General features: G+C 42.4%; 1 protein-coding gene across 3 annotated transcripts in view; it reads right to left on the bottom strand.

Annotated features, from left to right (window-relative positions):
- Positions 1-17917, bottom strand: part of EGFR (epidermal growth factor receptor) — a 165693-nt gene that overhangs the window by 47986 nt on the left and 99790 nt on the right. For all 3 annotated transcript variants that reach the window (XM_064443823.1, XM_064443824.1, XM_064443822.1), the window contains 2 exons: positions 2570-2721; positions 565-751 (listed from right to left, as the gene is read on the bottom strand). In XM_064443823.1, coding sequence (XP_064299893.1) covers positions 565-751; positions 2570-2721 — 339 coding nt within the window. Of the gene's footprint in view, positions 1-564; positions 752-2569; positions 2722-17917 lie in introns of those variants that run through there.

Here is a 17917-nt window from a genome sequence, read left to right as displayed (position 1 = left end):
GTGCAACTAACAGCAGGCGCAGACTGACAGGTTCTGGATGGTCAGCTGCTGTTGGATGCCAATAAGATGCCACTACATGTGGTTTTCTGCCTGGTGCCACCTCCAAAGGTCACTGCACTTGGCAGAGATGGCACTGTTGGTGTGCACAGCCAGAAACCATCAGCCAGAGACCGTGTAAGACCCTAACTCACATACCACCAGTCTCCACTGGAACTGAACAGAAAATACTGATGTGTGTGCCCCAGAACCAAATAATGCAAAATAATGACTGGATACTTCTTTGCTATTTTGTGGGACACAAATAAATCTCACCACCCTGTTGATGCTTTGGATTTTCGGGATCTTTCTGCAATGGGAAATTATGAACTTTCTTCATCTTTTGAAGAAGGCTGGCTAGCAGGAAAGCAATTAGGAAACTGGGAAACTACAATCAGACCCTTGTTTTTAAAGTAGGATTTGATGGCATATGACTCTGAGAGGAGATCTTCAATCAGATCTTGATACCAATAACCTAACAGTTGAAGTTTGCTTTAGAGGTGCCTCCACCTTTTGCCCTCATCTCACCTGATAGCCGTTTCATTGGCAGCTCTCGGAGTCCCTGGGTTTTATTCATGTGGTAATTCGATAAAACTGCCAGGGCGTAAGAGTTGTCATACAGCACATTGCCTCGGATGATCTGGAGGTTTTCTAGGGGAATGACATCCACCATGTTAAGTGCGATGAGCACGTAGCCTGCAACCTCCTGTATTGTCTGAGAGAACAGAAGAAACAAGGTGCTTAATCCATAGCACTCTTCTACTCTTGACAGAGTCGCTTTCTTCCTCCCATGCTTCCAATCCACCATCTTTCAATTTTAAGGAACAATAAACCACTTAATCTGATTAAAAACCAAATAAAGCCAAGAACAACAAGGGACAATGTGGAAAACTTTGCTGTCTAAGCAGGTATAAACTGACCCTTAGAGCAGCTACCAGAGGGTTATTCCAAAGGTCCATCTTATGCCTGTTCTGTCCCCAAGCAAGGGGAAGTGAGGATGCAGGAGAACAGGGCAAGCATGCATGATATGGCAACCAAGTATGATGCTTCCGCTGAATATTCACCCAGCCTCCAACCATTGGCAGCACAGAGATGCCATCTGATTGAGGCTTTTACACTCTCTCTTCTGTGCCCCTTCCCTTGCAGATCCTTTGATGCTCAGCAGAGGGGAAGATCAGGTAACCTTCTCCCTCTTAAGTAATAAATAGTTACAGGACAACAAGACAAGTAAGGCACTGTCCCTGGATGTAGGTTAATTCCTGCCTTGTACTGTGAAATGTATGCATTTCTATCACCATAAATGGAAAACCCTCAGGCTACCACTTTGGATATTTTCCTATCCTACGAAGACCACCAGTGTGTTTTCAAGAGACCCGTTATGTTCCTGGGAACACTGAACTCCATGGCCAAGTTGTGCTTGGGAAAGAAAAATGGCAATACCATCACATTTGTAACCTGGATGTCTGAACCACCTCTTTCCTGATGTTTTTGCTTGTAACTATAATGAAATGGTTTTTCCCTTTCTTTGTTCCCTGAGAAGAAAAGCTCACACAAATAGATTACTCCTCTCAGCCCAGGGGACTGACCTGTTTACAGGTACCATACAAGAGCTCTTGATACCAGCTGTACATTTATCATGTCAAAAAAACTCCTTCCTCTACTGCCTCTTTCTTTGAAAACCTCCTAATATGATAAGCAGGCATGCAAAAAGCAATGCATTTAAAACACCTTCTTTAAAAACAAAATATAACCCAAGACACAAAGTCTTTGCCTGGCAGCAGGTCAGCACAGCTGTACCCCTTGCCCAGTCTCTGCTGGTGGAGAACGCAGACATCCCCATAGCAGACAGCACTCCTCCCCATGCTGCGGCTGTGTTTTAACAGGTATCCCCTGGCTGTTCCCTTCTCAGTTTGCCATGGTCATTCATGCACTTGTGCACAAAACAAATGTTGAGATGGAGTAGCCCATGTGTCAAACACAGAGGATTATCTTGAAGATTGCTTGAAGCATCCATGTGGCAAGTTATTGCACAGGATCTGCCTGCCTGGTTGGAGTGTGAGCACTGCAGGCTGGAGAGGCATTTACTGCCATGGCAGGGAAAGGGGTCACAGCTTGGAGGGCAGGGTAAGGGCCTCCACACTTCAAAAACTGCCCTCAGCGGGTTGTCATTCACTTCGCAATTTGCTTTGCCCAACAGCACCACAAAGCCTTTTGTCCTCTGAGGAGTGAGGCATTTAATAGGTAAGGATGTAATAATATTTATAAATAAGAAGAAACACATCTGCATGGCAGCCAGCACAGGTTGACAGGTGCTTGAAAAGCTATTTCTCAAAGTATCTGATTTAGTATAGTAAGGTTGAGTATATCCTGCAGCCTACAGGTATGCTGAGATTGAGAGCTGCAATTTCTCTGACATTAGCTAGTTATGTTTTTGGAATCACCACAGAATTTTATAAATGGTTGATCCTTTGCACTTAAAAAATGCAGTAACATTCCTTTAGCAGGGAGGGCCACACTGGCCAAAAACACTAACCTTCAAGAAAGAGAGGTCACGATTGTGCTCCACGTAGGTAATCTCCAGGTTGCTCAGTACCACCTCGCAGTTGTTGTACATCCTCTGCAGGCTGGTGAAATGGTCTTCCACATGTCCCAGCTGGGTCAGCTTGTTATTTGTCCCTTGACAAACTGTGGAAGAAAGAAGAAAGCTCCATGAAGGAAAGGAATAATAACTTGTTGCCCACCTATCTGTACAAGCACCACAGTGAGCACAGCATCAGCACAGATTCATAAGAAACATGAATGTTATCTTGCATGACCCTAACGGCAATACTGTAGGAGCATGCGATGTTTCCGAGGCACAGAGATGTACCAGAATTAAGAGCTGGAATAACCCTCCATCACTTTCTGTTATATAAAAACTCCAAGATGAGGCTTTCATACATATGTAGCATTACGTTTTCCATACCACAGACATAACTCAGTTCCTGAGGAGAGGGCTTTGATACAGGCATTGAACACTATCAAAAGCAGTATACTGCCAGGTATCACCAAAGGCGATTACCCTGAGGACCCATTTACAATACTATGGGGGGCACTGGGTTGCCTTGTAAGCTCAGTGGGAGGGAGTGAGGGTTTCCTGTAGGACCCCTCAAGCTACTGTTCTGCGTTTTAAGAGCACACTGAACCTGGGGCTCACAAATCTCTCACCACTCTGACATATGGTAGGATGGTAGATTCAGGAGATTTCCTAATATATTCAGCTTTGGCACACAAATCCACCTAAACCTGCTTTACTGGATGGGAATGAAGTGGCAGCATACAGAGCACCATTGAAATTACAAACATTTATGATGGCATGGTGGAGAAATTAGTCCCTGCCTGAAATTCTATTACTCACAGGTTATCACCACTATATTTGATTGCAATAAAAAAGCAAAATGCAAATTACTTTAAAGAAAAAAAAAAAAACCAAACACAAGCCCCAGAAACTCTGTACTCTTCCAGTCATTCCCTGGGCTATCACTACATTGCTAAAATTATAACATCTCTGAGTTATGCCAATACAGAGGAAAGGAGAACGATTCAGAAGACAACATGGTAAAAGATTTCACAACACCCTCCAGGTGGAAAGCTTCAGCCCAAATTTGTCCTTCAGTGGGAGAACAAGGAGGCCTTTACCTCATCGTCACTGCAATGCAACCCAAGCCTGACCTCATAGCATTCCATAAGACATTGAAAGAATTGCATTCTTTTAACTCAGAAAAAAATTAATGAAATGACACTGTTGTAGAGCCATAATTCCTAGAAGCATCAGTCACAAACTGGAACACCATTGTGTGGGGTGCTATAAAGCAAAAAATAAAGACTCTTGACAGAGCTGGAATTAAGTTTCAGAGCTAGTAACATAAGATAACACCTGTTGAAGAATTACCAAACAACTGATGTTTTATTAGGAAGAACAACTTAATAAGCAGTGGTAAAGACACACTTCTCGATCATCAAAACCATTCGCTGAGCATGTATTCCTTCTCAGTACAGTCATCACCATCAAGGAGCTACAGTGGTAACAGATTAAATACTCTTTGTGCATGTTTAAAGCAAGGCTATTCACTCACATTTTTCAGTTATTTCTCATTACATGTTTAGATAAACATTATGGTGTTTGGGATCAGAGTGGCAACTGCTAGAAATGGGGAAAGTTTAACAGGGGCTGTGATTACAGTAAGCCACTTGTTGCTACATGAGCATCAAGTGTAGAAAATGACAATTTTTAAATTTGTCTCAAATTTCTGTAGCAGACGAGAAATTCCTAAGCAGAATTTTTTATTCCAGATTCAAACTTAACTGTTCCACTGTGCTCATCATCCTTAAAATCAGCATTTGCATTCCTCCAACAAAGGAAAAAGCCAGTAACAAAAGATTCTCAGATGGTTCAAAACCTCAGCTTGGAGGGTCAGTTTAGGCATCTCAGATCTGATCTATAAAATGGTGTGATCTTGAAATGCACCGAAATACAATGTATAAGCAGGTGCAGTTTAGACTGCTCAGAGAGATGAAGACGTCTAAGTCAGCCTGTTCTGGACTTCAGAGTCCACAAATGGCCTGATGCTCTCGCTGCATCCCTGGTGTTAACAGCAAAGATCTGCCCTGTTTCTTGAGACAGGCTCTATGCAACAGCTGCAGTGTTTATGCTATGTCTGAACTGAAGGAAGGGTAGAAGGAGGAGCCTTCTGTGGCATCATCCTCCTGGACACACATACCCACCAACTCTACATGGCTTGGCACTAGTTGGATTGCACAGTCCAGCTTACTCAAACAAGCCCTAGGAGAAACTGTACACACTTGGAATATGTTTCCCTTGGGATGAGACAAGCGCCAGAGCTCTGAACTTGGCTCAGGTGTCCCAAGAAACATAGACTTTTTCACTGCTTACTAGGTCAAGGCCAATGCAGCAGGTGGAGGGCATGGTTACTCTTGTGCTTCTCCCTCTCCCTTGGGGCCGCTCAGTGAACCATGCCAAAGAGTTGATCCAAGCTACAAATAATGCAGAACAATAACTAAATAAATGGAAAGAGGGTATTTTTAGCTCAGAGGAGCTCACTGATTTGGTTCACCATGGTACCCCATGAACTGCTGCATTGGAAACAGCTCCGAGGACAGAAAGGAGGCAAATAGTCAAGAGAAGCAGCTTGCCAGCTTGTGAAGCTGCAGAGGGGAGCCCAGACCTAATGAGCTCTGAAGAGGCTTCAGGTTGGTCCTCCAGGACAGGACCTACTTTCTTCCCCCGTTCTGTGATTAAAGAGCACTTTGATGGCTCTCTACTAAAGGTGTCTTAAGCCACATGCACAACCACTTGACCCCTCCATCAGGCTCATCACGTCTTCTGTGCAGTAAACAAAAGATGTAGATGAGACGTTCAGTTAAGATCTGCAGAGCAGAAGAAAATGGGTCCCTTCTGTTAAAGTCTCAACAGTATATGGCTAGCATCAGTCAGACCACCCTACAGGAGCTTTCCCCCTCATGCACCATTTTTTTGTTGCTCAAAGAGATACAAGGCCAAATCCTTGTTTGCTGCAAAGAGACCTAAGTACATCCAAAAAGTGAACAGCGGTTTTTTACAAATGAGAACATGGGTCATAAGCAGTATATGCTGAGCAAATAAAACCCAAATCAAACAAAACAAGCTAAAGCCCTGCAGCAGTATTACTGAACTCAGGCAAAGGTGCTGAATAATTTTCCAGCTAGAACATTTGGAAAGAAAAGAAAAGAAAATGGCCTGCTTGTGTCTGATGAATAACACCAACCCTGCAATTTCTTTGCTTACTAAAACCGTGTTCTGAAAAGATACATGGTATAATTATCTGTATGTAATACTACACTGTAAATGCCATTCTGGCCAGACGGAAAAGTACAGACAATGCAGTGCTTGCCTCGCTCCACAGAGTTTTAAGTGGGACGTGCATGCATGAGTAGGTGGATTATATTGTGATTTAACCTCTGTTGAGCTTGACCTATTTGCCCTCCAAAGGACAGAGTTTTAATACCACATACATTCATTATATACTTTTGTTTCCATGTGTAGCAAAGCCAGCACTATCCAGGTTTAGGAGTCAGTGGTAGGTACAGGTACTTAGATGGTATTGCTGGGGGCTGTGGTAGTATGTACACCACATACTCTATGTCCCATGAGGATGCTTATAAATGACTGCAGCACATTTTACCTATAAAGGAGAGTAAAAAAAGCAGTGAAGTTTTCTGATGAAAGTTCAGGGTGAGAATGACCCTGACCAGTAGAAAAGTTGATATCCAGAAATGGACTTCAGGGCATGGGCTTATCCCTGAAAGACTAAAGTTTTGCTTTTATCTGTGATGTTAATATAATAAAAATACAGCCAGTCTGGAAAATCTGGGAAGTTTTGACACAGATAGGACATCCCAGGAGGCCACTGTCTGCAGCAGTGCTGAGCGGAGCTGCCCTCTGGGAGCACGAGGCTCTCCTGCCCCAGCCCTGGTGACCCACCAGACCCCCAGAATCCCAGCCATCACTCCTGCAACGTGGAGGCATTCTAAAAAGTCTGCAGGGCAGCAGCATTGGATTACCACCACAAAGCATTTTATTTATTTATGATATTACTCTTAGCACCCATGATGTGCTTCCTAAATGCCAAAGTAATGTTGATTTTTTGTTGATCAGTTACGGTATTACCTCAACAGACAGCCTATATAAAGGCAGATACTGCTGAAATGAGCCAAAATGTCAGGTGCTATATAAGACAGCAGTGATCAAAAAGCTGAAGAAAGAGGCACACTGCTGATAGATGCAAACTCGCTGAATTTTTGTGCTTGTGAAAAGTGCAGGGCTGGCTGCCCTGGACACTAAATTCCTCTTTCTGTCCACAGACGTGCTTTCTCCCCTTCTCCATCTCACACCTGGCCTTAAAGGAGTATTTCTCAGTGATGCAAACAGGTTACCAGCAGCAACCCTCTGCAATTGTCTGCTCCTTGGCCTTTTATTCCTTGTGCAGCCCAAAGAAATGGAGTGAAACCAAAGCATTTCCTAAACAGCATTTTCCACAAGTGATGACAGGGAGACAGAATGCATCCATCCAGCCATCCAGCCATAACGCTAAGCGTTTGTATTCTCCCAAATCCATACAAGCTCAGATTAAACAAAGTGGTCTCTGCAGCAATTGCCCTGATACAGATGAAATCTGTTTTCATCTTTTCCCCAGAAAATCTGATTACTGAGGTCCCAATCCTGTCATGCGTATTTGTCCCAGACTTGAGAAAAACCCCAGAGAATGCTTTGAAACCAAATTACTGCCAATCCTCAAATCATCAGCTGTGTCTGTCCATGCTTACTGTGTGCTAGTCTCCCTGCAGCTCTGACATACACATTAACATAATAACTCACAAAGGCAATTTCAGAGACAGGCAAGTCCATTTTCATGCTTCATATATCACTTATAGTTCTATACAACCTAGCATAATAAATTTATATACTTTTTCTGCAGGTTTTCCAGCCATTATTGACAACAACACAAAACTTGCAGACAAGACATATTCGTTTAATCTGCCAGTGCATTTATAAATATTCCTCTCTCCTCACTCATTGACAATAATTTCAATTCTGATATTTTTGGTATTTCGTGGAAGAAGAGTACCTTCCCAGACACTTGGTCCAGATACAAAGCTGGCTCTGAAGACCAGGGGAGATAATGGCACTTGGTGTCCCACCATCAGTGCTGCCCACAACTAATTCACCTTAACGAGAGCGTGGGGAAAAATCCCTTTCAAGTGAACCAGAACAACTTTGTAAGAAATACTGCCTGACATGTGCCTGAATGGGCAATCACACCAACCCAAAGTCCTGCCCCTTGCAGGGGGGATCCTGGCCATGCCCTGGACCTCCACACTCCTCCCTAGGAGAAAAACTGTTTCCCCTTATGAAGGCTTCCACTGGCCTTCTAATGGGACCTCAGAAATTAAATGAAAATCCTTGTGTCATTCAAGCACAAATCCATATATCAGCTATAAAGACAGGTCCTGTATATCAGGTATTTTTAAAGTCAGCCTCAAAGTATTCCCTTACAGCTATCAAAGAGCTCCACATAACCTCTTTGTACTACTGTGGAAACCAGAAAAGTGAAGCTAGTACTGTCAAATGATGAAAATAATGGCACTTAAGCTTACAAGGAAGTAGCAGAGCAGACAGGACATTTGTCATCACGACTAATGCATATTTCTGACAGAAAGAACCATGCAATGCTTTCCCCAAAGAAAACACAGTATGAAATGTCAGAGGTTGGGAAAAGAAAGTGATATTATGTTATATGTGATTAACCATTTAAACAGAAACACTTCTTATATTAACCAGTTCCTCAACACTAGAGAGAGGTGTGATGGGGAAGTTGTAGCATTACTGGTTTGAGTGTGTTTTACATACTGACTAAAAATTTCAAGAGGGAGGAAAGTCCACGTGACACAAAAAGAAAACCAAATCTGCTGTGATGTGCTGTGGGAAGTTATGAAAAGGAAAGAAAAAGCTAGAAAACAGGTGAGGAGTACAAACAGTGCTCAGATGTGGGCAGATGTTTTCCCTTGAGAACAGTGATTGCAAATGCATATGACACCTAAAAAGTCCTGTTTCAGCTTAACAGCATCAGCATTTGGGCACTGCCACAGAAGATAATAATTTTTGCACATATTCAAATAGTTTCATTAAAAACATAATGAAAAATAGTCGCATGTGGCTGTAGTAAGTCCCTCCTCAAACAGTGTGGTTTAGAGTAATGCAGTCACTGGGATTAATTCTGACTTTTAGACACATTAGGAAAAAAACAGTGACAGAACCCTTAAAAATACTTAGATGGAAATTGTAACTGCAAAAGTGGCCCAAAACTAATGCCATAGTGGAGAAAAAGAATATGCCTTAAGGGAAAGCTTTCCCATACGGTTTCTTGTTTCTATTTACTTGACAAAAGCAACTTTTCCAGCTAAATCTAATTTGAAGTTTCCCTTGCCACAGTTAGGCGTGGAGACCTGCCCTCCGAAGGCAAAAGTCAAGACATGAATTGCAAGGGACATAGACAGCATGACAGTTGGATGGCACAATTGCTGCTGAGCGCCCTCACCGGAAAGAATAAACAATCATATACAAAACAACTTGCTCCTGAATGAAGACCTCTCCAAAGTCAGAACATTTCTGACAACAAGGGATTCAGCATTATTGATTCCCTCGGGTGCTTTTTTTTGTGTGTGTGTCATTAATATCATTTTGTAATATTTCTATTTTTTTTCTCTGTTGCCATTATTTAATTCAGCATGTATCTTCATTAATCCTCCAGATTAAGGCCAGACCAGGATGTGCTGAAATCAGTCTTTCCACTGGCTTCAATGCAAACTGGATGGGGGATTAAATTTTCTCTTGCTGACGCCAGCATAAATTTGGAGCAACTACAAGGACAGGGTGGGCTAGCACAGAGTTTGAGCTTTCCCCTCTGCACGCCTTAGCATTGAACTGTAGGACTGATACAGTTATTTTCTGTAAATACCAGCAGAATTTCAAAGAAATGGGAACAGTCACCGTGCAACTTTCTACAGTTTGGAAAAAGGTCAATTTCTAAAGGTGAATAATAGATGGGAAGTTTTGGAGATGGTGTTTCTAGCGGGGTACTGAAAGATAACCCAGGTTTAGATCAGTTTTCTTCACATGGCTTTGTCAGTGGTCTGGAAGAAGACATCAAATCACTGCTAGGATGCCTACAGATGACACAAACATCACCAGGGTTCTAAATAACAAAGAGGGACAGATGACTGGCGCAGGCTGGTTTGTATAATTTAGGAAAATAAGCCCTCTGAACAACATCATTTGAACTATAGCCAAAGGCAAGGTCTTACATCAAAGCCTGCAGAACACTTACTAGGCAGAAAATGGGGTGCTGGGATGCAGTTGCCCTGAGAAGGGCTTGGAGATAATAAGAGGTGACCAGTGCATCACTTGATGCAACAGAAAACCACAGCTGCTGGGCACATCAGTGGGAAAATGCTGAGCAAGGAGAGGCAGGAGCCGGCATTAATCACCGGTGGTGCCTCAGCACACCTGAGAGCGGTGGCCTCTGCACTAGAGGGCTCTCCTCTCCCGGCAAAGCAGGTGCTGCTGGGCACAGCTCCCATGCACCGGGATGCTCCACACTGGCTTCAACCCTTCTCCAAGCTGCATTTCAGCCCATGTCCCCACCACTTGGCCAACAGCCAGTGCAGTATGACTTTGCCTTGAGTTTTGCAGGCTATTTATTGAGAGCGATGGCTAGAAAGTCAAGTTCCTCAAGATGTCCTCACCAGCAGCTGGGGTGCCACTGCTGGGTTGTTCCTTCCACTTTGGGGAGGCTGCTATATAAAGGAAACCAAGAGCTTGTGTGGAGCTTTCTCTGTTGAGCAGTTGCTCAAGGTTAATGGCCAGGTCTATGACAAGTGCAATCACCAATGAACTCAAATAATGAGCTGTTCCTATGATTTATTAATGAGGAAAACCCAATAATATGGAAACTTCATTATCTATTGACCGCTATGCAAACATATGCACACATATATATACAAATGATAACAGTTTATAAATTTTATACAAACCACTGAATAAATTTTGTATAGAAAAGCACACAGGCACATTCCCCCCCTTTTTAACCATCTTTATAGAAACTCAGGCCACACTGACTATTTGCAGTCAACAACGACTTTGAGGTCCCACCCCTGAAGTTTCACCATGTGAGCCCGACAGAGCAGGGTGAAGAGCTTGGCCCTACAAATCTATCAAGACCAGCATGGGCAAAGTGATGAGTTCATGCCACAGCTTGCCATTTTTATGCTCACGGTTCCCTACGTACAGCAGAGCAACTGAAGGTGGGTGCTTTAAGGTGCAAAAGGTGGCTCTTCAAGTCAAAATGCCAGCCGCAGCTTAGACATCCAAGTGCTGTACACAGCGCAGGGGAACACCACTGAGTGACACAGAGAGGAACAAGACTTTGGAAAATGCTGAGGAGGAAACTGGGGAGAGGGAAAAGGCAAAGTCAGTGGTATATTGGTAACACTGGATGGAAGTATTCCCATCCCACATAGGCTGGTTCCTCCAAGAGAAAGCATTGCCCATGCCTGTGTTTCAGGACAGTGATCTTTATGCTGCGTGAAACACACATACTGACCAAAGTAAGTTTGTCTTGTACTGTGGAAGACAACCCCAAACAAGTCCATGCACAGGGCAAAAGACCCTGGTGTCTGTCCCAGCAGGCTCCACACCCTCTGAAGGTTTCCCCCAAGGATGGCCCGGTAGGTAGCACAGCCTCTGGCTAACAGCCCATGGCTGCAACCCTCCTGCCCTCCAGCTTCATGCACCAGCACAGTTACTATACCCATCACAAAAAAGCCATATGCATCTGCTGGGCAGAGCTCTGGAGCAGAAGGGCTGTCATGCAGCCCTATCCGCACGAGGTTCAGGCCCTGGGAAATGGCTTGGAGAAATGCAACCGTTCTCGGCATCCATGGCGAATTTTGTATTACCGTGTTGCTGCAAGTGGTGCAAAAGCCTACACAGAGTGCTACAGCGAGCAGCCGAGATCTCTCTGACAATGGGCATGGCTCACCGAGCCTTTAATCTGGTGAGACGTGTGATAGGGGTGTGGCATCTCAAGATCTACACTGGGATATTTGGGAAAACAAGTGGATGACAATGGATACGTGTGCTTGTGCTCTGTGTTCTAAAAAAATTACATTCTTCATTGTTGTTTGTTCTGGCAACATCTACGGTGCAGAAGGATTTTATAGCACAATAAAAAGAAACTGAAGATGTGTGCCCATGAAAATGTGGGACTGGTTTCTAGTTACATCAGCGCTGAATTGTTTAAAATTGTTTCAAAATGAGTTAATTTGAGAAATGAGAGTTAAAAGCATTAAACTATGCTGTGAACATTTTACCATGGGGGATTTCTTAAGACACTGCAATTGCATATTTTTATTTGTGCCTTCCAGTGAAAAGAAATCATGTTTTTCTTTATTTATATTAAATCAGGTCTTATGTTGAAATAAGCCATGGTGCTCATACATGTATTTCTGAATCCCTTGAGGTGTAAATTCTATGTAAGACCTCACACAGTGACTTAAAAAGGGCAAGAGAAACCATTTACATCTGATTCCAAGTAGAAGACTAAAAGCTTGCTATTACAAATGCAACATATTCTTATTTTTTTACAAATAAACATACATATACACATACATATATATATATGTAGCTCTCCCAGATCACTAGAATGAAGTCTCTAGAGACTGCAATATATCTGGAGAACTGCTGAAAACAAAACACAACAAGTTTTGTTCACTGCCTTGGACTACATATGCCCACATCCACAATAACCCCGTCTAGTTCTGTGTGTGGTTCTGTCCACTGAAGTCACAGCAAGTGCTGCCAGCAACCATAGTTGATTCTGCATCAAGCCTCTGGGCCTGTGTAGCTGCATTGCTGCATGATGCTTCCTCCAAAGCTAGTCTATACCAAAGAACCGTAGCAAGTTCCAGACTCCTATGGATTCAAGTTGGAAAGCTACAGAAAGAAGGATCTATGCCCCAGAATTCCCCAGGAGACATCTTGTCCTTTAGGAATGAGATTGCCTTCGTGAGTGAGGCTGAAACAAGACAAAAATTGCAGACAGGACTAAGATAAACAGCATTTACTGCCTCAGACAATAAAGGTACTGTTATCGGTATTAATGTAGCAAATTGCCATCAACTAACTCAAAGAACAAGTAAAAGCCGATAAAAATATTTTAAAACTTGTCTCCAACTACTACACATTCATGGGAATAAATGCTATGGTTAATACTTATATTAGGGCTTCCAGCCGAAATTTGGATATTTGCACATGTTGACAAGCAAGCAAGTTAATACTCGCTGCTGGGTTTGAAAAGACTCCAATAATATTTACGTTTAAAAGGAATAGCTGAAGAGCATATTAAATGTAAATGAGCTCTGGATCACCTTCTGATCTTCCTTTAAGCCTTGACTAAAACTCAATGGAAAGGCTGCTATTGAAACCAATGGGATCTGAATCAAGCTCTTATTTCACCTAATTTAACTGTGTGACATTCAATAAATGAGGTAAATAGACTTTCTACCGCCCTTTTTTTTCTGGGAGGAGGAGAACTACAATTACATTTTGAAAGCACAGCTAAAAAGCCACAAAGTGATTTAACAGCACCTGGGTAAGTTTTGAAGATGGAGACTAATTTATCTTCAAAAGTCTGGGAAGAAAAAACATTTAATTTAATTGTCAGTACTATAAATGTTGCATGTTACAGCAAGTGGACTGCTTTTAGAGTCGGTCTTGTTTACCAGTATGGAATCTCAGCCACATTTAATGCCAGAGTTTAGTTCTGCGAAGAAATGTAAACAAGTTTGAACATTTTAAAAGGTACTTGAAATGCACAATTACGGTACGTTACATGATGTTCAAACTGAAAAAGTTCCCTCTCCATCTCTTGATTTGCATTGTTAACCTCCGCTGTGCAACCTGAGCTGGAAGGCAGGCAGCCTTCCTCCTGCTCTTTCACCCTCTTGAGCAAAGCAGCTACTCCATAGCTTAATACTGAGCCCAGAAATTCTGCAGTCTGAACTCCAGAAATGCAATATTATACTGGATAAACCTCTGCTAACACTCTAGACTTACATTGTCAAAACACCCATTTGCCCAGGTCCCAGAAAATGAGATGATGGGGTTTATCTTTTGTTTTGATTGGTTATAGAATAGGCCCCAGGCACAGGTTTTATTTTTCTCTGACCTTGCCAAAACAGCCCTTCCACTTCTTCCTGCTTCTTTTTCTCCAGTTCTTTAAAAGAAATATTTCTGCTTCTTGTAAAGTAGTTGAGGCCCACACACACAACAGGCTGCATGAAAGCCTGTAAAGTAACTGTTACTGTGGCAGACTTTTGAGGATCCCTTCTTTAGCTCATCTTTGAAAACACTAGTAAAAGAAACTATTAATAAACGGGTAAATGAATTTTCTTTCCTGATAAGAACAAAAATATAGATTTGTCAAAAGCCGATAGATCATCCTGTACCAGCCTTTTAAGTTCAAATTATTATTTCACATATACTCAGAACTTGTGACTGCTGTGAGCAGTTTAAAATCATTATGAAGACGAATGCAGCTGCTAAATTTGATTCTGCAGCTCCTTTGTCCCCAAAGTTCGAGGGATGCTACCGGTTTTGTCTCCCTCATGGACCTGTTTTAAGCAACAAGGCAGGGAAAATGCTGCCCAGCTTTCTCAAACACAAAACCTCACCTACATGCAAATACGAAAATCCAGAAGATGACATGCAGATAAGGATTTAAAAAAAATCCACCCTTACATAAACGCCACTAACCTGCTTTAATACATTCCCCTCCCTACAGAAAAAGTTGCCAGAAAGAAACTGCTCCATCAGTCCAACGAAGGGGGGAATAAACGTTCTGTTGTATACAAAAAGCTGGTAAATTAACTACAACCTAAGCTCCAGCACAGAATGTAAAAATGTTATCGGTAGCAGTTGGTTGGACTGTGCTTATCTTTGACAAAGATGTCTTGAGGGGGAAAAAAAAGAAACTTTTTACTACTGCAGCGAAATGCATGTAGAGACATGAAAGCTCTACTGTAAAACCGATCTCATTCACTCCTGTTCCTATCTGTTCCTGTGTCCCTGTGATGTTTCTTCTGCAAAAGATTGCACTCAAGTATTTTGATGGATGGAGGTTTTTTGTAATCTGCTGGGTTTGCGGGTTTTTTTCTTCTTTTTTTCCAGTCTCTGACTAGAAATAATCAACTTTTGTCTTTCACTGTATTACAGCATTTTGGAAACTCACTGCTGCATACAAGTTTGGGTCCCAGGGCAGAGAAGCAATCTCCTACCCATGGACAATGGGAGGGTAGGAGTGGGTGTGCAAGTCCTGTTGCACACACGTGCTTCCCCTATGTGCACCAGTGATGTGCCAGGAAGCAGCACAATGGCTCTTAGTCCCATCCTTCACAAACTGAAAGGCATTTTTTTGTTTGTTTTCTATAAGAAAATGGAGGGGAACAGAGCTGGGAACACACCAGTGTAAGGTCCAGCACTGGGATTACTGCTGCAGGGCACCTCAGCAGTGTTGCAGGAGGATGGCCATTGCTCTTCTGCCAGGTGCATACAATGTGTACACACCGGGAAGATATCAAAGGCACGCAATATTAAGATTTGAGATCTACCACTCTAAAAATTTGCATGCTTGAGTCTTTAATCTTTCAAGGACTTTTACTGAGTACTAAAAATATCAGAGAAAAAAATTACGCAAGGCAGGCACTTATGAACCTCAGTTTAAAAAAAACAAAAAAACACAAAAAAAAAACCAACACCAAAAACCCACAAAAAAACCCATTTAGTTTTCCACAATGTGACATTAACTTCAGAAGGATCTGGCTTTGGCCACTGCATCCCAGAAAGTTTCCAAAATTGCAAAACGGTTGCCTTCTGAGCAAATACGCACGTCACACAGCCAACTCTCCCACTCTGTTGCAAAGCTGCTCCCTGCATTAAGTATCTTCTGATAAGCCTTACTAAAACCAGAGCCACCTTATCTGGGAAAAATGACGCCCAGCAAGTTTTTTAAGTCATAGGTCTGTTTGGCTGCCTTTGATGCAATCACCAGTCTTCCACTGCTATCTATCACTTCACGGAGGAGCCGCAGCAGCTCTTGTGAGCCCAGTAAATCACCTAGCTGCAAGTGATGAAATGCTACCAGCTCTGGAGAACAGAGCAGCTTTGTGCACCTTCTCCTTCACCCCCCAAAACTTGGAAACAAATATGCATCTTGAACAAATCAAGCTATTTCTTCCATGGGCTAGGAAATACATTTTGCAATGTTGAGGTGAGACTGTGGTGCTGCACTGGATTGTGTGGCCAGTCTCAAAAAATAAAGCAGAAAAATCCTCTTCCCAAAACTAGGAATAAAGGTCTGCATTACAAAACCTCAATGGCAAAGCATTCAGGCAGAGATTTTCCAAAGTAGGAATAGGAGTTCATCATGCAAATTGTATGGCACACCAGTGGGAGGTGGCCATCAGCTGTGGCTTTTGAAAATCCCCTCGTTAAGACTGATCAGTACTGCTCAAACAAGGATGGAAATTCTGCCAATGAGAAGTAAAATTTCCAAACCTCCGTGAAGGAATGTTTTGAAGGAACGAGAACAGACAGTTTGCCCCAAACACCAAATTACTGTGTTAATATCAGTGCTGCATGAGGGCATTTTTAGAGCTTGTCTCACTCCAAAATATCTTCACTTAGTTGCACTGGGCTGCAGCACCCATTAGGCAGAAAGCAACACAGCCTTTAAATTTAAAAATAATAGCGGTAAAAGAAAAGAAAAAAAAGAAAGATGAGCTTAGAAGAGACAGAAACCAGCTGCTGGTAGATACATTACATCCTCACTCAGCTTACAAGCTCCCAAAAGGTTCTGGTACAGGAGTTGAAAAAACCCACGGGAAAATTGAGCTTGTGATCTGAATATGTTATACAGCACCGGGATGTCTCTGCTGTCACCAGGTTTGCATTTACAAGGCAGCCTCCAATAGAAGGGGTTTGTGTTTTAGCTCTCGGATCTCATAATGAAAATTATCGAGTGCTTTCAGATCTTTGCCAAGATAAGTTTCCATTAAAAGTCTCAAAGCAGTCTATGGAAAGTTTCTGCTATACTCTACTGAGCTCTCCCAATAAATGGCAATACAGTTTATCCCTTCAGGAAAAAGCTCTGTCAGTGTGTGTCTTTTCCACATAATGTGCTACTAACACAACCCAGGAAAGAAAATGCGGGTCCAATAGTAACTCCAATGTGGTTTTTAGGGTGTTGCTTTTCTTACCACACATTGGAGCCAATGGTTCCAAGGAGGAGCCCCACAACCCTTGCAACTGCACATTGCATGATGGAACTGATGTGCTGCAGGACGCTGAGACACAGAAAAATACTCGCTTTCTGAAACCTCAGGATTAAGCTTGCCTTCTTGGGAGGAATTAATCCTACCCAGAACTGTGGGCATGCTCATAAACAGCAAACACGTTCTTATCTGCTCCTAATAGCAGGTGTCTTCAAGCATGCAAAATTGTCTGCTCTTCTTTTTCCATTTAATTGCATTTATTTCAAAATTTGGCTTTCCATCAGCAAGGTAAAATGTTTTATGCCTCAGGAATTAAAAACTAATGAGGTGGAAAATCTGTGTTGGCCTAGATCGGTGACCATGTAAAGATGATGCTGCTGAAGCTCCCTCTGATGGCAATACTGCCACTTTTGAAACTTATGCCTTAAGTTTTACTCCCTTCTTTTAGGTTTTAGGTTCTTTTTTAGGCCCAAACTTGGCTTAAGTAATCAAACCCTATACCACAGAACTGGAAAGCCATCTCTTGATGGGAAGCTTTTCACCATGGTCATTATGTGAAAACTTATGGAGAGGCAGTAGGGTTTCAGAAGCAGTGAATAAATATGTACATCTCTCAGATGGAGCACTGGAAATTTATTTTTTGCCTGTATTTTCACAGAGAGATGCTATTAAGTCTCTGTGGTTATTACTGCAAAAGTGTATTATCTCTTTTATTCCATAGCATAATTTAAAGTACTTCCTCACCAGTGATTTTCAGGCTGTGCTCTGCATCTCCCTGGAAGTCCCTGGACTATTTTCATGCCCATGAAAGGTAAATCATGAAAAGCAGGCTTACACTTGCTAGACAGAGGTCTGTACCCCATCTTCCTTAGGTGCCTGCATATTGAGCAATGCTGGAAACCACTGGTATGCATAATCCCATTCCAAATGTACTGTGAACTCCTTCAAAGCCAAC

This window comes from Phalacrocorax carbo, chromosome 2 (assembly GCF_963921805.1).
Source record: "Phalacrocorax carbo chromosome 2, bPhaCar2.1, whole genome shotgun sequence".
Taxonomy (NCBI): domain Eukaryota; kingdom Metazoa; phylum Chordata; class Aves; order Suliformes; family Phalacrocoracidae; genus Phalacrocorax; species Phalacrocorax carbo.
Note: the sequence above shows the minus strand (reverse complement) of the source record. Positions and strands in the feature narration are given on the sequence as shown.